Source organism: Benincasa hispida, chromosome 6, assembly GCF_027475165.1.
Source record: "Benincasa hispida cultivar pf3 chromosome 6, pf3_genome.v1.1, whole genome shotgun sequence".
In the NCBI taxonomy this organism is placed as follows: Eukaryota; Viridiplantae; Streptophyta; class Magnoliopsida; order Cucurbitales; family Cucurbitaceae; genus Benincasa; species Benincasa hispida.
Window position 1 is genome coordinate 55,892,419 of NC_143483.1, and position 16,730 is coordinate 55,909,148.

At 32.2% G+C, this 16,730-nt stretch overlaps 1 protein-coding gene across 4 annotated transcripts; it reads right to left on the reverse strand.

The window, feature by feature from the left end:
* Positions 1-1,065: 1,065 nt before the first annotated feature.
* LOC120079423 (UDP-N-acetylglucosamine transporter UGNT1-like) lies at positions 1,066-9,112 on the reverse strand. Of its 4 annotated transcripts, none has more exons than XM_090314282.1 (11): positions 8,863-9,112; positions 8,059-8,129; positions 6,343-6,419; positions 6,084-6,251; positions 5,866-5,999; positions 4,921-5,051; positions 4,802-4,846; positions 4,599-4,696; positions 2,374-2,481; positions 1,516-1,572; positions 1,066-1,429 (listed from the first exon to the last, which is right to left on the reverse strand). In XM_090314282.1, the coding sequence occupies exons 3-11, from the start codon at positions 6,406-6,408 to the stop codon at positions 1,355-1,357; spliced, it is 882 nt and encodes a 293-aa protein (XP_090170408.1). In that variant the 5' UTR covers positions 6,409-6,419; positions 8,059-8,129; positions 8,863-9,112; the 3' UTR covers positions 1,066-1,354. The 4 variants fall into 4 exon arrangements, with proteins under 4 accessions (XP_090170408.1, XP_090170409.1, XP_038889524.1 ...); XM_090314283.1 differs by having other exon boundaries at positions 6,084-6,265; positions 8,863-8,937; XM_039033596.2 differs by lacking the exon at positions 8,059-8,129 and having other exon boundaries at positions 6,084-6,265.
* Positions 9,113-16,730: the final 7,618 nt, after the last annotated feature.

Consider the following 16,730-nt stretch of genomic DNA (forward strand, 5'->3'; position numbering starts at 1 on the left):
AGTTTGAAAAATTATGGAAACTATTTTTTTAACGGTAAGAGTTTTCGAACTACAAATAATCACTAATATACTCATATGTCAATTGAGCTATATTTATTTTGACTATTATGAAAATTAATTTAATTAATGATATTAGTAATGAAAAAATAATGAAAGAATCATACTCAATTTAATTCTTTTAAATTAATGAATTGAGAATTAACTCAAATAGCTAAAAGCAAGCATTAGGTAAAAACTTAAAAGTAAAAGGGTACAATCTTGGAATTTGGGATCAAACAAAAACTAATGTCGAAAGATAAAAATATAGCATCTTGAAACCTAAGGACCAATGAAAACTAAACTCAAAACTCGAAAGTAAAAATATAATAGTTTGATACATAAGAACTAAAACCCCGTTTGATAATCGTTTGATATTTTGTTTTTATTTTTGAAAAATAGACCTATTTCATCCACATTTCTTATAATGATTTGCATTTTTTAAAAAATACAATGGTTGAATTCTCAATCAAATTCTGAAAACAAAAACAACTTTTTGAAAGCTACTTTTTTTAGCTCCCAAAATTAAGCTTAGTTTTTTAAGCAATTGGTGAAAAGTAAGTAACAAAGAAAGAAATTTAGAAATAGAAGTAATGTCCATCGGCTTAATTTTAAAAACAAAAAACAAAATGATTATCAAATGAAGCCCAAATAATTTCAATTGGCAAGAACTAAACTCAAAACAATTTTATAGAATTTTCAATTTAATTCGAGTTGAAACGGACCTAAATAATTTCAACTGACAAGCCAAATTGAAAAATTCAATCTACAAAAACTAAACATTAGGGTTAAATGGTTTGATTATCAATTTATTTTAACACCCTAGCGGAATGTTAGTTAAGCCTCATCAATGAGCCTATACCCTAAAGACCACCCAAGTCCGTTTCTGATTTTATCGAAGTTCGATCTAAAGTTAATATTTGATCAGATTGGCCGACTCCTGATCATTTGTTGGATTAGATATAGACCATCTTTTGTGCTTTCTAAAGATTTATTTCAAATGCTTTTAACATTAAAAGTCATTCCAAATTGGTCATCAATTTTGATTTGGTATTTTTTTAGTAATAGGATAAAGAGAAATTCAAACTACAGATCTCGTTATCACTAACACACTCGTATGTCAATTAAACTTCTATGTGTGTGAAAAATAGAGGGTGAGAGATTCACTTGAAACTTGGATGTTCTACATATCCAACAACTTGAAGTGATTGCAACAAAATTTGGCAGCTGACAAGCAAGCAGAAGTCAGCACAATATTAACCTAATTTCTTTGTATATAAGAGATGACTCCAAAGCATAGAAGGCACATCTTGATATCTTATTTCCCCTGGAGCTTACAATAGGCATATAAGCAAGATCCCATAAAGCCAAGTGACTGCCCAACGACATTAAGCTACCAGGGGAAAAAAGAACTGATAAGTAAACGAAAAGAAAAGAAAAATGCATATCAAAGGCTTCAACGTAAAGAAATTGGCTTACGAAATCATAGGGGAGTCCACCGAACAGAAACCAGCCGATTCCAATGCTAAAAACATCCTATTATAGAGCATTCAAAAGTCAGAAAAAGGAACGTAAAATTATATAGGATGATATGCAAACAGAATAAAGTCTAAAATTCTGGCCTAGGCAAAAAGGGGCATTTGTCTACATGTCCTCACATACCAACTAATACAATAAGGGAAACAGTTTGTTTCAGTAAAGACACAATATCATCTTCACAACCATTCTGGCCAAACAAGATGACTCTTTGACGCTGTCTTTATGATTAATGACCAGCCCCCACAAATAAATGAAATCTAACCTTATGCTAATATCAGATCATACTATCACATTTTATAACGTATCGCATTAAGGATAATCATGTTTATTGTAGCCTTAATGCAATGACCATGTCTATCGCAATCTTCATTTTTCTTCACTTCAATATTCATGGGGAAAGCACAACAAAGGGTGAGAAAAATGAAAATTGCGATAGATATGGTCATCACGTTAAGGCTAGGATATACATGATCATTCTTATCGCGATACGTTATAAAATGCAGTAATGTGACCTAACGTAAGCATAAGGTTAGATTTTATTTGTTTGTGAGTGAGGGAGGTCATTAATCATTCAGGGGTTGAAAAAGGATCATCTCTACAAAAATCTTGATCTTAATGCTTGTTTGGAACAAGCTTTTCAGTGCTTAAAAAGTGTTGTTAAGTGCTTAAAACTTGAAAAATCATTCCAAACAAAACATTAATATGCATTGCGTGCATATATAAACATGAAGAAGATTGTTAAAAGATAATTCATGTTCCATATAGCATAAGGAGATGTAGGAACTAAGCACTGCTCACCTTCAAATTACCGCAGACTGTTTGTGTCAGTGCTGAATTGAGAGTTGTATTCAGAAATACAAAGTAATTGATCAAGAAGGCCATTATACAGGAGAGAAGCATCACACACTGCAAGCATGAATTGCTTCACTCATCAAAAGTTACAATCAAGCACTTACTGATCTGAGAAGTTCAGAAAGATTATAGCCTATCCAAACGAACCATGATTACTCAGAAAATTATTAATCATTGCAAATCTAGGGTGCATTAACAGTGAAAAGAGGAAGCAGACAGCTATTAATGAATATTACATTAAAAAAAATGTAAGAAAAACAGATCAAATTAATTTTATGAGAAACTGAAACAGACAAAAACCACCGACAGTAGTTTGTTGTTAGATAGATTGGTTGTAGTGAACTCTTTAATCAATAAAGATTTAACGTTTACTCAGTTGATAGTGGAAAGAAGAGTTGTCAGCCAGAGCCATATGTTTCTTCCTGGATTGCTGTTACCTACAAACGTCTCATGCTTCAGCATTTTTTTCATTCTAAGCATTTACTGTTTTGGTTTAATGTTTGGTTGAATGTCCATGAGTAACAAAATATGCCTGGAAATAAGAGGTTTGGAAATAATATTACTAAGAATAAGAGACTATTGTGTATGGTTGGTTTGCATGAACATCCCGTCAAATCTTCATGAAAATGAGTTATATATGTTTTTATTTTGTGTGATTACTTCAAGAAGAATTTTATGGTTTTGTAAACCTAGACTGAAAAAACTTTATTTGGTAACTATTTAGGTTTTGTTGATGAAAATTTAGCTTGTAAACATTCCTTCACCTATGAGTTTGTCCCTTTTTTTTCCCTTCTAAAGACGTTTTAAAAGTTTTAAGCAAAAAATTGAAAAGTAAGGTCACGTTTGATAACCATTAGGTTTTTTAAAATTAAACTTATAAATTCCTCTTACACCCTAAATTTCTTTCTTTGTTATCTACTTCTTACCAATGATTTAAAAGTTCATGACAAGTTTTGAAAACTAGAAAGAATAAAATTGTTTTAAAAACTTATTTATCTAAGAGTTCAAATATATCTTTAAGAAATGAGAAAATTATTGTAAAGAAACGATGAGAAAACAAGCACAATTCTAAAAACAAAAAATCAAATAGTTCTTTGGTAATTTTAAAAAATTTGTTTTTGCTTTTATTTTTTAAATTTGGATAGAAATTCAATTATAGTAAAGAAATTGTGAGAAAAAAAATATTTTTTTAAAATAAAATTGTTATCAAATACAACCTAAATAGTATTTAGATAAAATCTAATATATACCTATTACTTTTATATAATTAGTAAAAAGATTTTTTTTTAAAAAAAAAAAACCATGGAAACTTAAAAAGATATATATTTGAGATAAAAAAATATATATATTGAAAGAGCTGTGATTTCCAACTGTATTAAACTAGTAGGAGAAAAAAATATATAGAGAATAAGTTAGATCACTCTGTATGTTGTTTAAAAGATGAAAATTTAGGAATAATTTCCAATTTAAGCGCGTGTATATATATATATATAATATTCAATATTCAGTAATAAAAAAAAAAGTTTGTATATTTTACCATTTTTAAAGAAGAACTATTTTTCAAATATAAGAAAATAAATCAAAATATTAATAAATATAACAAAATTTTACTAATAGACAGTGATAGATACAAGTAATAGCTTATTACGGTTTATCGTAGATAGACGGTGATATTTTAGTATTATTTCTAAATATTTTCTACCATTTTATTATTTAAAATAATTTCTCTTTTCAAAAATGCCTTTTATTTGATAATTTTTTTAAAACAAAATATTTTTTATCTTCTAAAATCATTTAAGGTATACTAAACGCACTTTGAATAATTAATTTCTACAAATGAACTGTATAGTTTGAGAAAAGTGGATTTTGTTTAAAAATCATTTTTTTTTTTTTCTAATTCATGGATGAACATTTGAATTTGATAAGTCCAATAAAATAGAAGGTAAAAGAAAACACTAGTAAAGAGTAATACATGGGTTATACCTTAGTCCCAAAGTTATAAAATGTTCAAAATTATGTACCGATACCGAACATGGGTTTAGCTTACCCAATCAAATGGCTTCTCAGAGTTTTCTATAATTTCTTAGCTTTGAGCCTTCGAAGCCAATATATATGTGAACTTTTGTTCAAGTAGGTGAGCATTGAGCAACAGAATATGAAAGAGAAGATACCTGGAAGCCAAAGGAAAATAAGTAACGAAAATTTAATGTTGTCTCGACGTCTCCCCTGATTGTTATCCAGAATAGCAAAAGAGGCCCACATATTACCCCTATGAATATAAGAGAAACATTTTAAAGATGAATCCAAAACTAAAGCTTGTCACAACAATGAAAAAAATTATTCAAAAAATAAATAAATAGAGAAATCCTCTTACCATTGCACCACATGAGACCAAAGGTATTCAAACCACTGGATTTCCCTGGAAGTACTTACAAGTGTCATAACTTCAATATTAAAGAGAAGAGAAAAAGAAGTTAATAATCATTAGATTACCTATACGAGCAATAGAGGCAAGATATATAGCGGTACATATATTTGCAATGAACACCACAACATAGGAGTAGGTATCAAATGACAAATCCCTGGATCCAGCCACCACTGCGCCAAGTATAATCATCCCCACACTGATGAATCCTTAGATTTTTCAGGTAGGAAATGAATTAGCATTGCCAAAAATTTATGAATGTGAAACCTTCAGCCCATTGCCATGCTACTTTCTTATTCCTTTTCTTTTCTTTTTTATAATATTTTTTACTGAGACCTCTCCTCGGACGAGTGGAGTAATGCTACTTTCTTATTCATTTTTTCTGTTACTTTTCTTAGCTAGGGGAAGAGATTCAGATATTCAGAAGTTCACAGGAAAACGAGAAGGAGAAATGGGGATATTGTCAAAGGGCTCACTAGTGCATCTCGATCAAGATCGATATCAAAACCAAAACAAAATTTTAGCTTCTTTCAATGAAGCATTCAAACAATCGTTTTATTTTGTATGTATTCCCAAATAATCTATTTGTATGTAATCTTTTTCAAATTCTCTATTCCTAATCCAAATTCCTAATTTATTTCCTCTTTGTCATGGACTCTTTCCAATTTCACTATTTCATCGTTCAAATCTAAGTAATCAGATAAAAAAATAAAAAACAAAGTTAAATGCATGTTGAAATAGGATTTCGGGAAAGATTAGGGGGAAGATTATAGTCGGTCCTAATCTTCATCCTGATTAGGATTCTACCGAGAAACCCAAAAAACGTTGGTTTTGATGCTTCATTAAAAGAAGTTAAATTTTTGTTTTAGTTTCGGTATCGATCATGGACAAGATGCACTTGGATGAACCATTAAACCAACTGGCCAAAAATTTTGCTATTTGTAAAAGGTGAAAACTTTTTTATTCTATTTCTGAAAATTTCCCAGAGAAATGTATACACCATCCTTGCCTACCTGGCAACAACAAAAGGTGAATGAGTCTGGCCTGTCAACAAGTACTCAGCAACCATTGTAAATGCTACAGTAGTTCTCCTCAATGTTGTATACATTGGAACATTGATCCCGCGAACAGATTCCATAGTCACAACCTTTAACAGGGAAAACTTAGTTAGCAGATTTTACACGATATCACTATATTGCTTGAGATAAATAAAATACCATAAGATACGTACCATGTAAAGCAAATATGATATGGCGAGGGGAAGTGTTTTAACCAAAGTCTTATAAGGTACAAGGATTATTGATCTTCCAGCACCGATGCTTTGAGATTCCCCTCCCACTATGAAAGAGATCATCTTCCAACGGTGCAATGCATATAGAAGTGTGCATGAACACATAATCTGAAGAATGTAAACTGTGATATATATTAAATGTATGAGAAAAGAAGGGAATATCGTTTATTCCATTAGAAAAATTCAGTAGATCTTCTACCTGGAAAAGAGTTATAACATTGGCACATGGAAAGTTGTAAGAAGAAAGAGCTGCTTTGTTGAACATTAGCAACAGAACTGCAGGATAGATGACAACATATTCTCATTAGTAACTAAATGCAAACAAGATTATCACTTATAGAACTACTTTTCAATATCCAATAATTGAAGGAACCAGAAATTTTAAACCAATGTTCAAGCCTCCAAGGCTCTTCGTGCAAGCATCCATCGATTTCTAAAAAGTATATTAGAACTAACAAAGCATTGTTACTCTAACATTAGAGTACTTCCAACTATAAAGATAGTGCCCAAAAACAAATCTTATTACTCTATTGCGTATTGAAGCCAAAAAAAAAAAAGTGATGAAAAGTGCATTTAAATCAACTATATGGTAATCTAAACCATCAATTTATTAGCTAGCTTAGACACCACAAAGGATATAAACAAAGAATGATAGAAAGACTTGAGCTGAATTTTAAAATGATTTTCAAAAGCAATTATTCTATTATCTTACGTCAATTCTTGGAAACATCCTTGATCCTTTCAATGTTTTCCATGTTTCCATAATTCCTAAAAGGTAATAATCACATACACATTATCTTTGTACACCCTACCCTAAACACACACAAAATAAAATAAAATATTTTAATATTTTTAAAATGGAATAAGAAGAGTTTGCCACTTAGCAAACTATGATTGAACATTTAGGTAAGATGCATGAAGATGCTTATAGCCTAGGATGCACATCAATATTAATCTAATAGGATCAGGTATTAGGGGATTAGGGGTATATCAGTAATTAGATAAAGTGGCTTGTTAGGTAGTTAAGTTTTGTTAAAAATATAGAGAATAGATGAGGGGAAACCAAGCAATATTTTAGTGAAGGATTTAGGGTTGAGAGTATCTCAAGATTGGAGGGTCCAAGTATCTCGAACACTTAGTTTACCTTGTATTTTCGTTATCATTTATCTTTCAATATTTTCGGATTCTATCCTACTAATTCTTAAAAAAAAGTGAATTTTATGAAAGTAGCAAAAGGTGAAAAATCTATGCTCAATGAACGATTTCTTGCTACAGTTTTATGTAAAAAAATAATAAGAAAAAAAACTCATTTAATTATGATATGTAAAAAAAGGGTGAAAGGACTGGACCCTGCCTTTTTTCTGGAGACTTTCAAACTTTTTAAGCGTGATAGGTAGCCTCCACCACTATTCATTCAAGCTTGTCATTTCATCAACACTAGAGATTTTATATTTTATCACATTCGTCTTCCACTAAATATTGTTTTCATCTTCCAAGACCCACCATGCACTCACTCCCTCTCTCTCTCTCTCTCCACAACTTGCTGGCTCGCTTTCTGTCTATCATCCCATCATATGCATATAGTGAGCCATTAAGTACTTTATACACAACTTTATTCTCTAGACATTTATAGCCACTTTCAAAAGTCTAGTAGTCAAACTAATTTATAGAAAAAGATGATCTTAAATAATTTAATGTTTCTCTCTCACAGTGAAAAAGTCATCCTCCTCCCAGTTTCCAACATAATCAATCATGATTCAGAGGGTTACCAGTGAGAAGGTAACTCTGCGTATAACTACTTTCTAGAATTGAAGCAAAAGATTTGGCCAAACATTCTTCAAAAATCAAACAAACAGTATATGAAACCAAACATACACATTGCCGCTCACACATCTACCCCAATAGTATAGGATACCTTTTACTTTCTTAATTTCTTTCTTTCTTTCTTCCTTCCTTCCTCGGGAGCATGGCAAAGTGATTAGGAATCTTCCAAAAGTGAAAAAAAGAAACAAAACAAGTAGCAGTTGGAGTACAGAGTATTGGGAAAACTTCCACTTCTATCCCAAGAATAAGCCAAAAAATAACAGAGAAACTAAAAAAACAAAACTAAGGGACGCAAGAATTTACGTGAAGGAAAACTACGGCCCATAAAAAAATTACTATGTAAGTTACAATCACACATATGAAATCTGTCACTAATAATATGAAAGGGTGATTAATTTCATTTATTAATAAGCGCAATACAAGTAATAAGTAATTATAGAAATAACCCACTAGTTACAGAGAGGTTAGGAAGGCTTAACAGATTTCAAAACTCATATTAACAAAATAACACCTTAACCATATCAGCTAATAAGAATATTTCTCTTCCCGATCTCCAAGTACAAGAGCACTCTATCAAAATTTTTATACTATTCATATCTTTTATCCACTTTGAAATTAGAGAATACATTAAGAAACTTCAACTAGATTCAGCATACTCAAATTTGGAGTGTTTCTAATTAGAATAATTTGAGGTTCATTCTATAATACTTGGACCCTTGACTTCCTTAAACGTTTGAATGATACGTGAGACAGCTGCAATTTTAATATTTTATCAAAACTCAATACAGAGAACAAAAATGAAGAGCAATAATTCCAGTTTTTAATGCAATATCACAAACTAGCAGAAATCCTAAAATACATAGAAACATGGAAGGAGAAAGCGAAAAAGACGAACCAGCGGAAGCCATATAAGAAATAGCGGCATAAGCTCCTCTCTTAGTCATGGCGACTCCAGCTACTGGTGGTGGTGGCTTCAGGTCATCATTTCCACCTTGCTTGTGAAGCAGTGGAAGCAGCGTCGTCTTCGTCTCAGTTTTCTCAGACGCCATAGCTTCAAAGCTTTCTTTCACTGAAATGGCGTTAAAGCGTTAAACAGGGAGGAAGAGAAGAGAAGAGAAGAGAGAAAAAAATGGCAGTCAAAGAATGTGGAAGTATAGGACACGTGGCTGAGGCTTATAGGAGTAGGGCCCACTTTAACTCGTTCTGAAATACTCAAATATTCGTGCAGTTACGATTCGTATTCCTCGGCGCTTTCTCATATTTATTTGTTTTTTTATTTATTTCCCTCCATTTTCGCTCCCATTTTTGTCGACTTAATTAGATAAATATTATGGTTTAAATACTTTGACAAAAAGAGATGGTTTTAGAACTATTTAGCAAAAGAAAGGAAAAAAAAAAAAAAAAAACTTGATTTCTATAAAAATTAAAATACTTTTATTTTATTTTTTTGTGCGTAAAAAAATGGAACATAAGATTGGTTACACCTAATAATTCAAAATAGAACTATTTATTTGTCTTTAGTGAAGTAAAAGATACACTCCAATTAAATGCCTTCCTTTAAGAATCGCAATCTATTTACTAAGTAGTTTCAAAACTACATGTTTTTGCTAGCTTTGTTTTTAAACCATAATATTGATAAAATTAACCGCTAAATTGAATATTAAAAAAAAAAATGAAATTTCAAATTCATACACTTTAAAGTTTGTTAATCTATAAGACTAAAAATTTAAAGGTTAAACTCATAAATAATATGGACTAGTTGCATAAGTGAAATTCAAACCCAAAATAATATAATATGTAGTACAAAGATAAAATAATTGCACATATACAATAAAAAATGGTAAAAGACCAAAAACCCACGTTCAACCACCATTTTGCATGTTGTTTCTCGATTTTCTTAAATTGAAAGTTATCATTGGTAGCTGTTATCAGTGATAGCTTTCAATTTGAGAAGTGTGCTATCAATGGTTATCATCAATAGCTATCACTAATAGTTGCTATCAATAGCTATCACTAATAGTTCTATCAGTGGTAGCTTTTCGATTTGAGAAGTATCAATTGCTAGCACTAATAGATGCTATCATTGAAAACTTTTAATTTAAGAAATGTACTATTAATTGCTATCGTTGATAGTTGCAATCAGTGATAACTTTTAATTTAAGAAACGTGCTATCAGTTGCTATGACTAATAACTTCTATTTGTTGCTATCAATGATGCTGCTATCGGTGAATATCACTTATAACGTTATTAGTGATAGCAACTGGTAGCTGCTATTAATGATAGCTTTCAATTCAAGAAATGTGCTATCAGTTGCTATCATTGATAACTGTTATTGGTGATGTTGCTATTAATTATAGCTTTCAATTTGAGAAATGAGCTATCAGTTTCTATGATTAATATATTTTTATCAATGATAGTCAAATAGTGGTTATTACTGATATATTTCTATCAATGGTAATGTTTTGATATTTTTTGTTGTTTGAATTTGATATCATGTTATACTTGTTTGTAGTAATTGAGGTCCTATGATTAATTTGTTGATTCATGTAGTGTGTTTGTATGTCGTTGTTGAAGCATATAGGTATAAAATGATATCCTTCTACATTGATAGTCATAAATGTTATCATTGATAGCTACTGTCAGTGACATATCGTTCTATTGCTATCAATGTAAGGATATCACGGGTAGTATTTATATATTATATAATGTAGTATTTGAGATGAAATGACTCCTCAAGATTATTTGATTATGCATAAAAATTTTCATTGATAGCATGATCTCATAGTATCATTGGTAACATGCTATCTATGATAACATGTCATTAATGATACTATTGATAGACTTCATACTCTTAAAGTTCTATAAAAAGAAAATAAATATATATATTGGCTTGTTTGATAATGTTCTCATTTCTCATTTTTTTGAGAAATAAATTTGTTTAATAACTATTATCGATTCTTATTTCAAACTTTTAATAAATATTTCTAAAAATGGTACAAAGTTGAGGACTAAAAAAATAGTTTATTTTAAATCTATTTTTATTTGCTATTTATATTTAATGTTTTGTTATAATAATTAAACTTGATGATTGACTTGTTGGTGTTAAGTCACTTATGAGTTAGCCACTTTCAAGTCTTGGGTTTGAAACTCAGTCTCATAATTCTTTTTGGAAAGATGAGGAGAAAGGAGAGACGGAAACAAAAACTAAAGAAAGGGGAAAAAATTAAAATAAAAAGTTGACTTGCACTTCCATATTTTAAAGATGTACTATATTTTTAGATTTTTTTTCCTTTCTTGTTCTATCTATTACAAATATCCTAATAATATATATTGCAAACAAACACAATCATTTATATAAATTAATGAGACATGGAACAAACACATATGCACCCTCTTCAAAACATATAGAGAGAGATTAAAGTTCTGTTTTACTATTTTGACTACTGTACCTTGATTTTTTATCTTTTAAACCATATTCCTGTTGGGATTGGTGTCCTAATTCTCCAAAGTCTCGTAGTTTGTAATATATACACATTGTTATGAATAAAATAAGAGTTGTTGTATCTGGCATTTACTCATATCCAATAAATAAAGCTTCATGGTTATCGTATGTAAACTTAAGCATGTATATGAGATATACAAGTGGATCATGCCTTAAGTGATAACCTAAATAGATCTGTAGTATACAGATTAAGGAAGGATTCCTGATCCTGGTGACACTACAGATACGGCCCGTTTTGTAGAGGTTTGCAAGTGTCATGAACTACTACAAATAGTAGATCCTGACCATTCGTTTGGAGACATACGAGTGGAGGTATCCTATACAAAAAGTATGTATAAGACCGGACCACGAGATGATTCGTCTCTGTATATAACGTCGTTGATACTAGAGACTTACATCTCACATAAACCACCATAGGTGACATGACCTCAATCCTAAGTGTTTTGAGAACTCATACCTTTGAGGGCGGTCTTTTGATTAGTATGGGCGAGAGTGGCTAGATTTCCAACTCTACATGCCTACCTTTTTGGGGACTTGTCTGATTTTGGAGTGGGAAACTCAGTTACACAAAATGGAATTCACTCCTTCCCCGAAGCAGGGGTAAGTAGATAGATTGTTCCCTTATGAGCAGATTCTGAGGCTTGAACATAGTGATCACAACTTCTCTTTGGAAGAGAAGACTCAGTCATAGTAGGACTATGGCTTATGTTAATTAGAAGGACTAGTGGTACTTAAAGAGTTAGATGTAACTACGGGGGCATAACGGTTATTGACCTAGTTGTACTTACGAGTAATCTGAGAAGGGTTATCGCACTGTTGATTGATTAAAATGCACATATAATATATTTGTAGTAAGGAGAGTTCAGCTGTCGATCTCTAGTGGAGTGTCTGACAGTTAACAGATGGTGGATCCCGTGACTAAAGAGTTTAGTCAGTTATTCACGTACCATTGGAGCTTCGAGCTACAGGTCCATAACGTCCCCTTGGTAGCTCAACGGATTCAAGTTGAGGATCAGTTCTTGGTGTTGATTTGAAATGTTCAAATTGACAAGAGGTAAATCGATTATATATGATATGATCGATGTGATGTATGAGATACATCAAGTGAAAGATTAATGTAAATGATATTTAAATTAAGTGCCATGATTTAGAAAAAGAGTTATGGTTTATATGTTTTATGAGATGAAATATTAGAACTATAGGTTATAAATATATTATGGTAAGTTGGTTATCATATATATTTATAATAATATTAATTATTGGATAATTATCTTTTTTTCTCTAATAACCAATTGAGTGGGAGGTTATTGGTGGTTTCATGGTAACCGTGAGATAAAAGGAAAAATGTTTTCCTAAAATTAGTAATTGTTAATTGAGAGTTTCTATTCTCGGAAAGTTCTCACGGTGGTTGTCAAATGAAATAGATTTGCTAAACGATAGCTTGGAGAGACTAGACGATCGTGGAGTGTTTCTATATGATAGACACTTAGCTGGCCGATTAGCTTAACGATCGTGCAGCTTTTGTTAAGTGATCGCATAACTTTTATTAAACGATTGGGCATCGTCTATATGATAGACTTATCATATCTCCCACTTGCTCAATCATTTACACAATTGTTCTTCCTCTAGTCTTGTCCTCTAACCAAGTCCACATAAAGTTCATACTTCTGGATTCTCACACCGAGAATACCAAAGTAGCCATTGTGGTGGTGTCATACTCAACTCGACATAGTCGAGGTTATTTAGAGCTCGTTCATGGTGTTCGCGTGGAGTCCACTATGTTCGTGATCTTAGAGATCGCGGTGTTCGATTCTTTGTTGAACGTGTTGTATTGCGGTCGTGGTGGACGAGCATTCGTGTGCTGCAGTCTTGGAGTTTGTTCGAGCGTTTGTGATCAAGGGTGTTGAAGATGAGTCTTCAAAGGTATGTGTATTTTTTTCCTTGATCTTTAGAAAAGCATGTGGTAATTTTGTTGTATGCATAGCCTGTTGTTTCCGTTTCTGTACTATAATTGTTAATGTTCATATACGATTGAAATTTGGAACGATCATTCCGCTGCTTATGGAAATCCTCATGTCCGATTTCCTTCAATTCCTCCAATTGTCCAATGATAATAATCATAATTTTTATGTCAGAAAAGACACCATTAAAGAGAGAAAGTGTATTTAATATAATTTCTTTTCATTTTCAATTGGAGAGAGAAAATACACTTAATATAATTTTATTTTTCATTTAACGTATTTCACCTATCAAACAACTCATTTTACTAACAAATTCATGTTATTTTTAAATATACCTTTGAATATATTAGATTTTTGCAAATGTTCTAACCCATATATGAAATGTACTAGTAAATATATTTGATATATTCTCAAATACAATTGGTTTCATGGCAAATATATAGTAGTAAATATATTTTTTGCTTTTTATGTATATATATGTGACTCATTTCAAATATATACGAGATTATTTCAAATGCATTTATAAGAAGTACAGATTTATTGTTGTTATATAATTATATTCCATATTTTAATTTCAGTCTCGTTTTTATTTAATTATATATTCCACATACTTTGTCATATATACCCATGTATAGTTAGTAATTTTGCAAATATATACCTCATATTGTATGCACTCTAAAATGTACCGATCTATATACAAATTATATTCGTTTGTATAGTTGGTATGTATTGTAGGGGAAACTTAATGAATTTACAACACACAATCAAATATCCACTACAAGAAATTTGAGCTTTGATGTCAGTTGAAAAAACTAAATACGGATGTATAATGTCGGTTTCTTAAAATAAAAGCAGATCTTTAATGTTGGTTTTAAACCAACAGCAAAGATGAGGCTACAATATCGGTTTAAAAATGACATTAAAGATCCACCCTAAATTTTTAAAATAAAATATAAATATGTGATATTTAAATTAAACAAGCCCTAGCCCGCAAATCGTTTCCCCTTTCTCCATTGTCTCACCCTTTTTCTTCCTCTCCCCCTTCTCCATCGTCCCCCCTTCTCTCTTAATTTCTCTCTCTTGTATCGTGAAAGCAGTGGAGAGCGACAATGACTTGTTAGGTATTGTGCGTTCAATGGGGGCATCTACGACGGACATTTGCAGCAATGGACGAGCTGGGTATCTGCGACTGATTTGCATTCAAGAGAGAAAAATCTTGAAATTGGAAGAATAATTTTAATCCATTTTCTAGCGAGTGCAAGCCTGAAATTGGAAGCTATTGCTCAAATACATCGCTCGAAGGTATAAATTCTATCTTTATGTTCTTTTGTTCTAGCTTTACAAAAATAGACCCTAAAACCTCGTGTACTTCTAATTTCTATTATAGTTAGAATAATTCTTGCTTTCGTTCCATGTTGATTTAACTATTGTAGATTGAGCTTGTGGTTTAAATTAATTAACTATTTATTTTGTTCTAGCTAGTAGCTATAGAGAAATTGACCCAAAACTTTGTGTAGTTCTAATTGTTGCTTTCATAGTGAGAAGAACTCTTGATTCGTTGGATATTTTGGCTATTGTATCCTGAGCTGGTTGTTTTAATTATTATCTACTTATTTTGTTCTAGCCAAAAATAAATTGACCTAAGATCTTATGTAATTCTAGTTGTTGTGATAGTTAGAAGAATTCTTGATTTCGTTCGATATCTTGGCCATTGTATCTTGAACTTGTGGTTTCAATTAATTTACTACTTATTTTGCTCTTATGATTTCAAATGTTCTGCTTTTTTTGGTCTCAGCTTTACATAAAGATTACTTTCCTTCTTTGTTGTTAGATTTATGTAATAAGAATTAGAGGTGGTTAATTTCTATACACAATATCATATCAAACACATCACTTAACATTAGTGTTAATTTCTATACACAATATCATATCAAACACATCACTTAACATTAGTACTATGTGGGATGGCATTTAACATTTTTATTCAATGTAAGTTTCACTCAATAGAACAATTGCGGCAGATTTCGTTCTTTGATTGTCTTTAACTGTGACATATCGTCTCTGTTTTAGTATTCTCTTCTCGTTCTCCAAATCTGAATTTTGGTGGCTTTTCGCTCTAATTGGATCATTGTTTGAATTATCGTTATTGGTGATAAAGAGTTTTATGGCCAGCTTGGATTTCAACGCAAAGAAATACAAGTTTTATGGCCAAGTCTGATAACATTTTTTGGATTGTCTTTGAGATTTCAATGCAATAAAACTTTCTTGAAATCTATACAATCAATGCCGAAAAGGGTTGGTTTGTCCTAGGGGCTTATTTGTAATTTTCTTATAGGCCTAGAGCTTATTGTCTGTCTATTTATTTGAGCAAGTCTTCCTATATTTCTGTATCACTTGAATAATAAAAAACTAGTCTAAATCACGATTTTTTCTCCCTAGCCTAGGATTTTTCACGTAAATTATTTGTGTGTTTCTATTCTCTTTCCTCTTTTATTTTCATTATGGTATCAGAGCAAGGCGACGAAACCCTAGCCGCCATTGATGAGTCTCCTTCGACGACCAACTCCGAGATAGCTGACACGATTAAGGAAGCTGCCCAACAGTACCAAGAGGTTGCTACCGCATCTTCTTCAACAAATGAGTGACGCCGGACAGACAACCCAATCTATCGATGGACAGATCGAGTCATGCCCAACCATGGAGGATCGCAGACAGGTTAGGTCACGATCGGCCGCAGAGGAATGCACCCAGTCATGACACGTCGATGGCGCTCCAATTGCGCGTGAAAAAACCCCTCATCGACGGTGGCGCCCAACCCTACTTCAGCAGCGCCAAATCCGTCGATCTTTCAGGTGCAAACGGTTATAGGCGTCCAGATATGATCGAACCTGGACATCCAAATCTGATCGAAGCCCAGCCATCCGCGCAGACCCGATCCATCGAAGCCGTCCAGACTCGACCGCAGCAGACCTTCTTCACGGCAAACCCTCGGGTGTAAACAGGAAGACACGGTGATTTCCTCGGTTCAACCAGTCGCGACTTCATCGGCTTCGTCTCTGAACAGCAGTCGCCAGTGGATCAGCCAGTCCAATCCGATTGCAATGGCGTGGGTCCCGTCACTTTTCCAGCGAACTCTCCGACAGTCGTGAATAGGGTGTGTTCTAATGAGATTAAAAAAAGATTTGTTTTTCTTTAGCAACAACTCGCAGATCTTAGGTCAGTTCTTAGCACGAACTCACAAGGTGCTCAACCAGAGTCGTCCAATCTTCAGCTGTACTCCGAGAACCCAGTAACCTCTT

Bases quoted from the DNA above. Each gene is read 5' to 3' on its own strand.
- LOC120079423 (XM_039033594.2), bottom strand. From the start codon at position 9,016: ATGGCGTCTGAGAAAACTGAGACGAAGACGACGCTGCTTCCACTGCTT. The intron at 6,420-8,862 runs GTTCGTCTTTTT...TCTATCCTGCAG, and splicing joins TTCTTATATGGCTTCCGCTG to TTCTGTTGCTAATGTTCAAC. The intron at 4,697-4,801 runs GTAAGAGGATTT...TTATATTCATAG, and splicing joins TGGTCTCATGTGGTGCAATG to GGGTAATATGTGGGCCTCTT.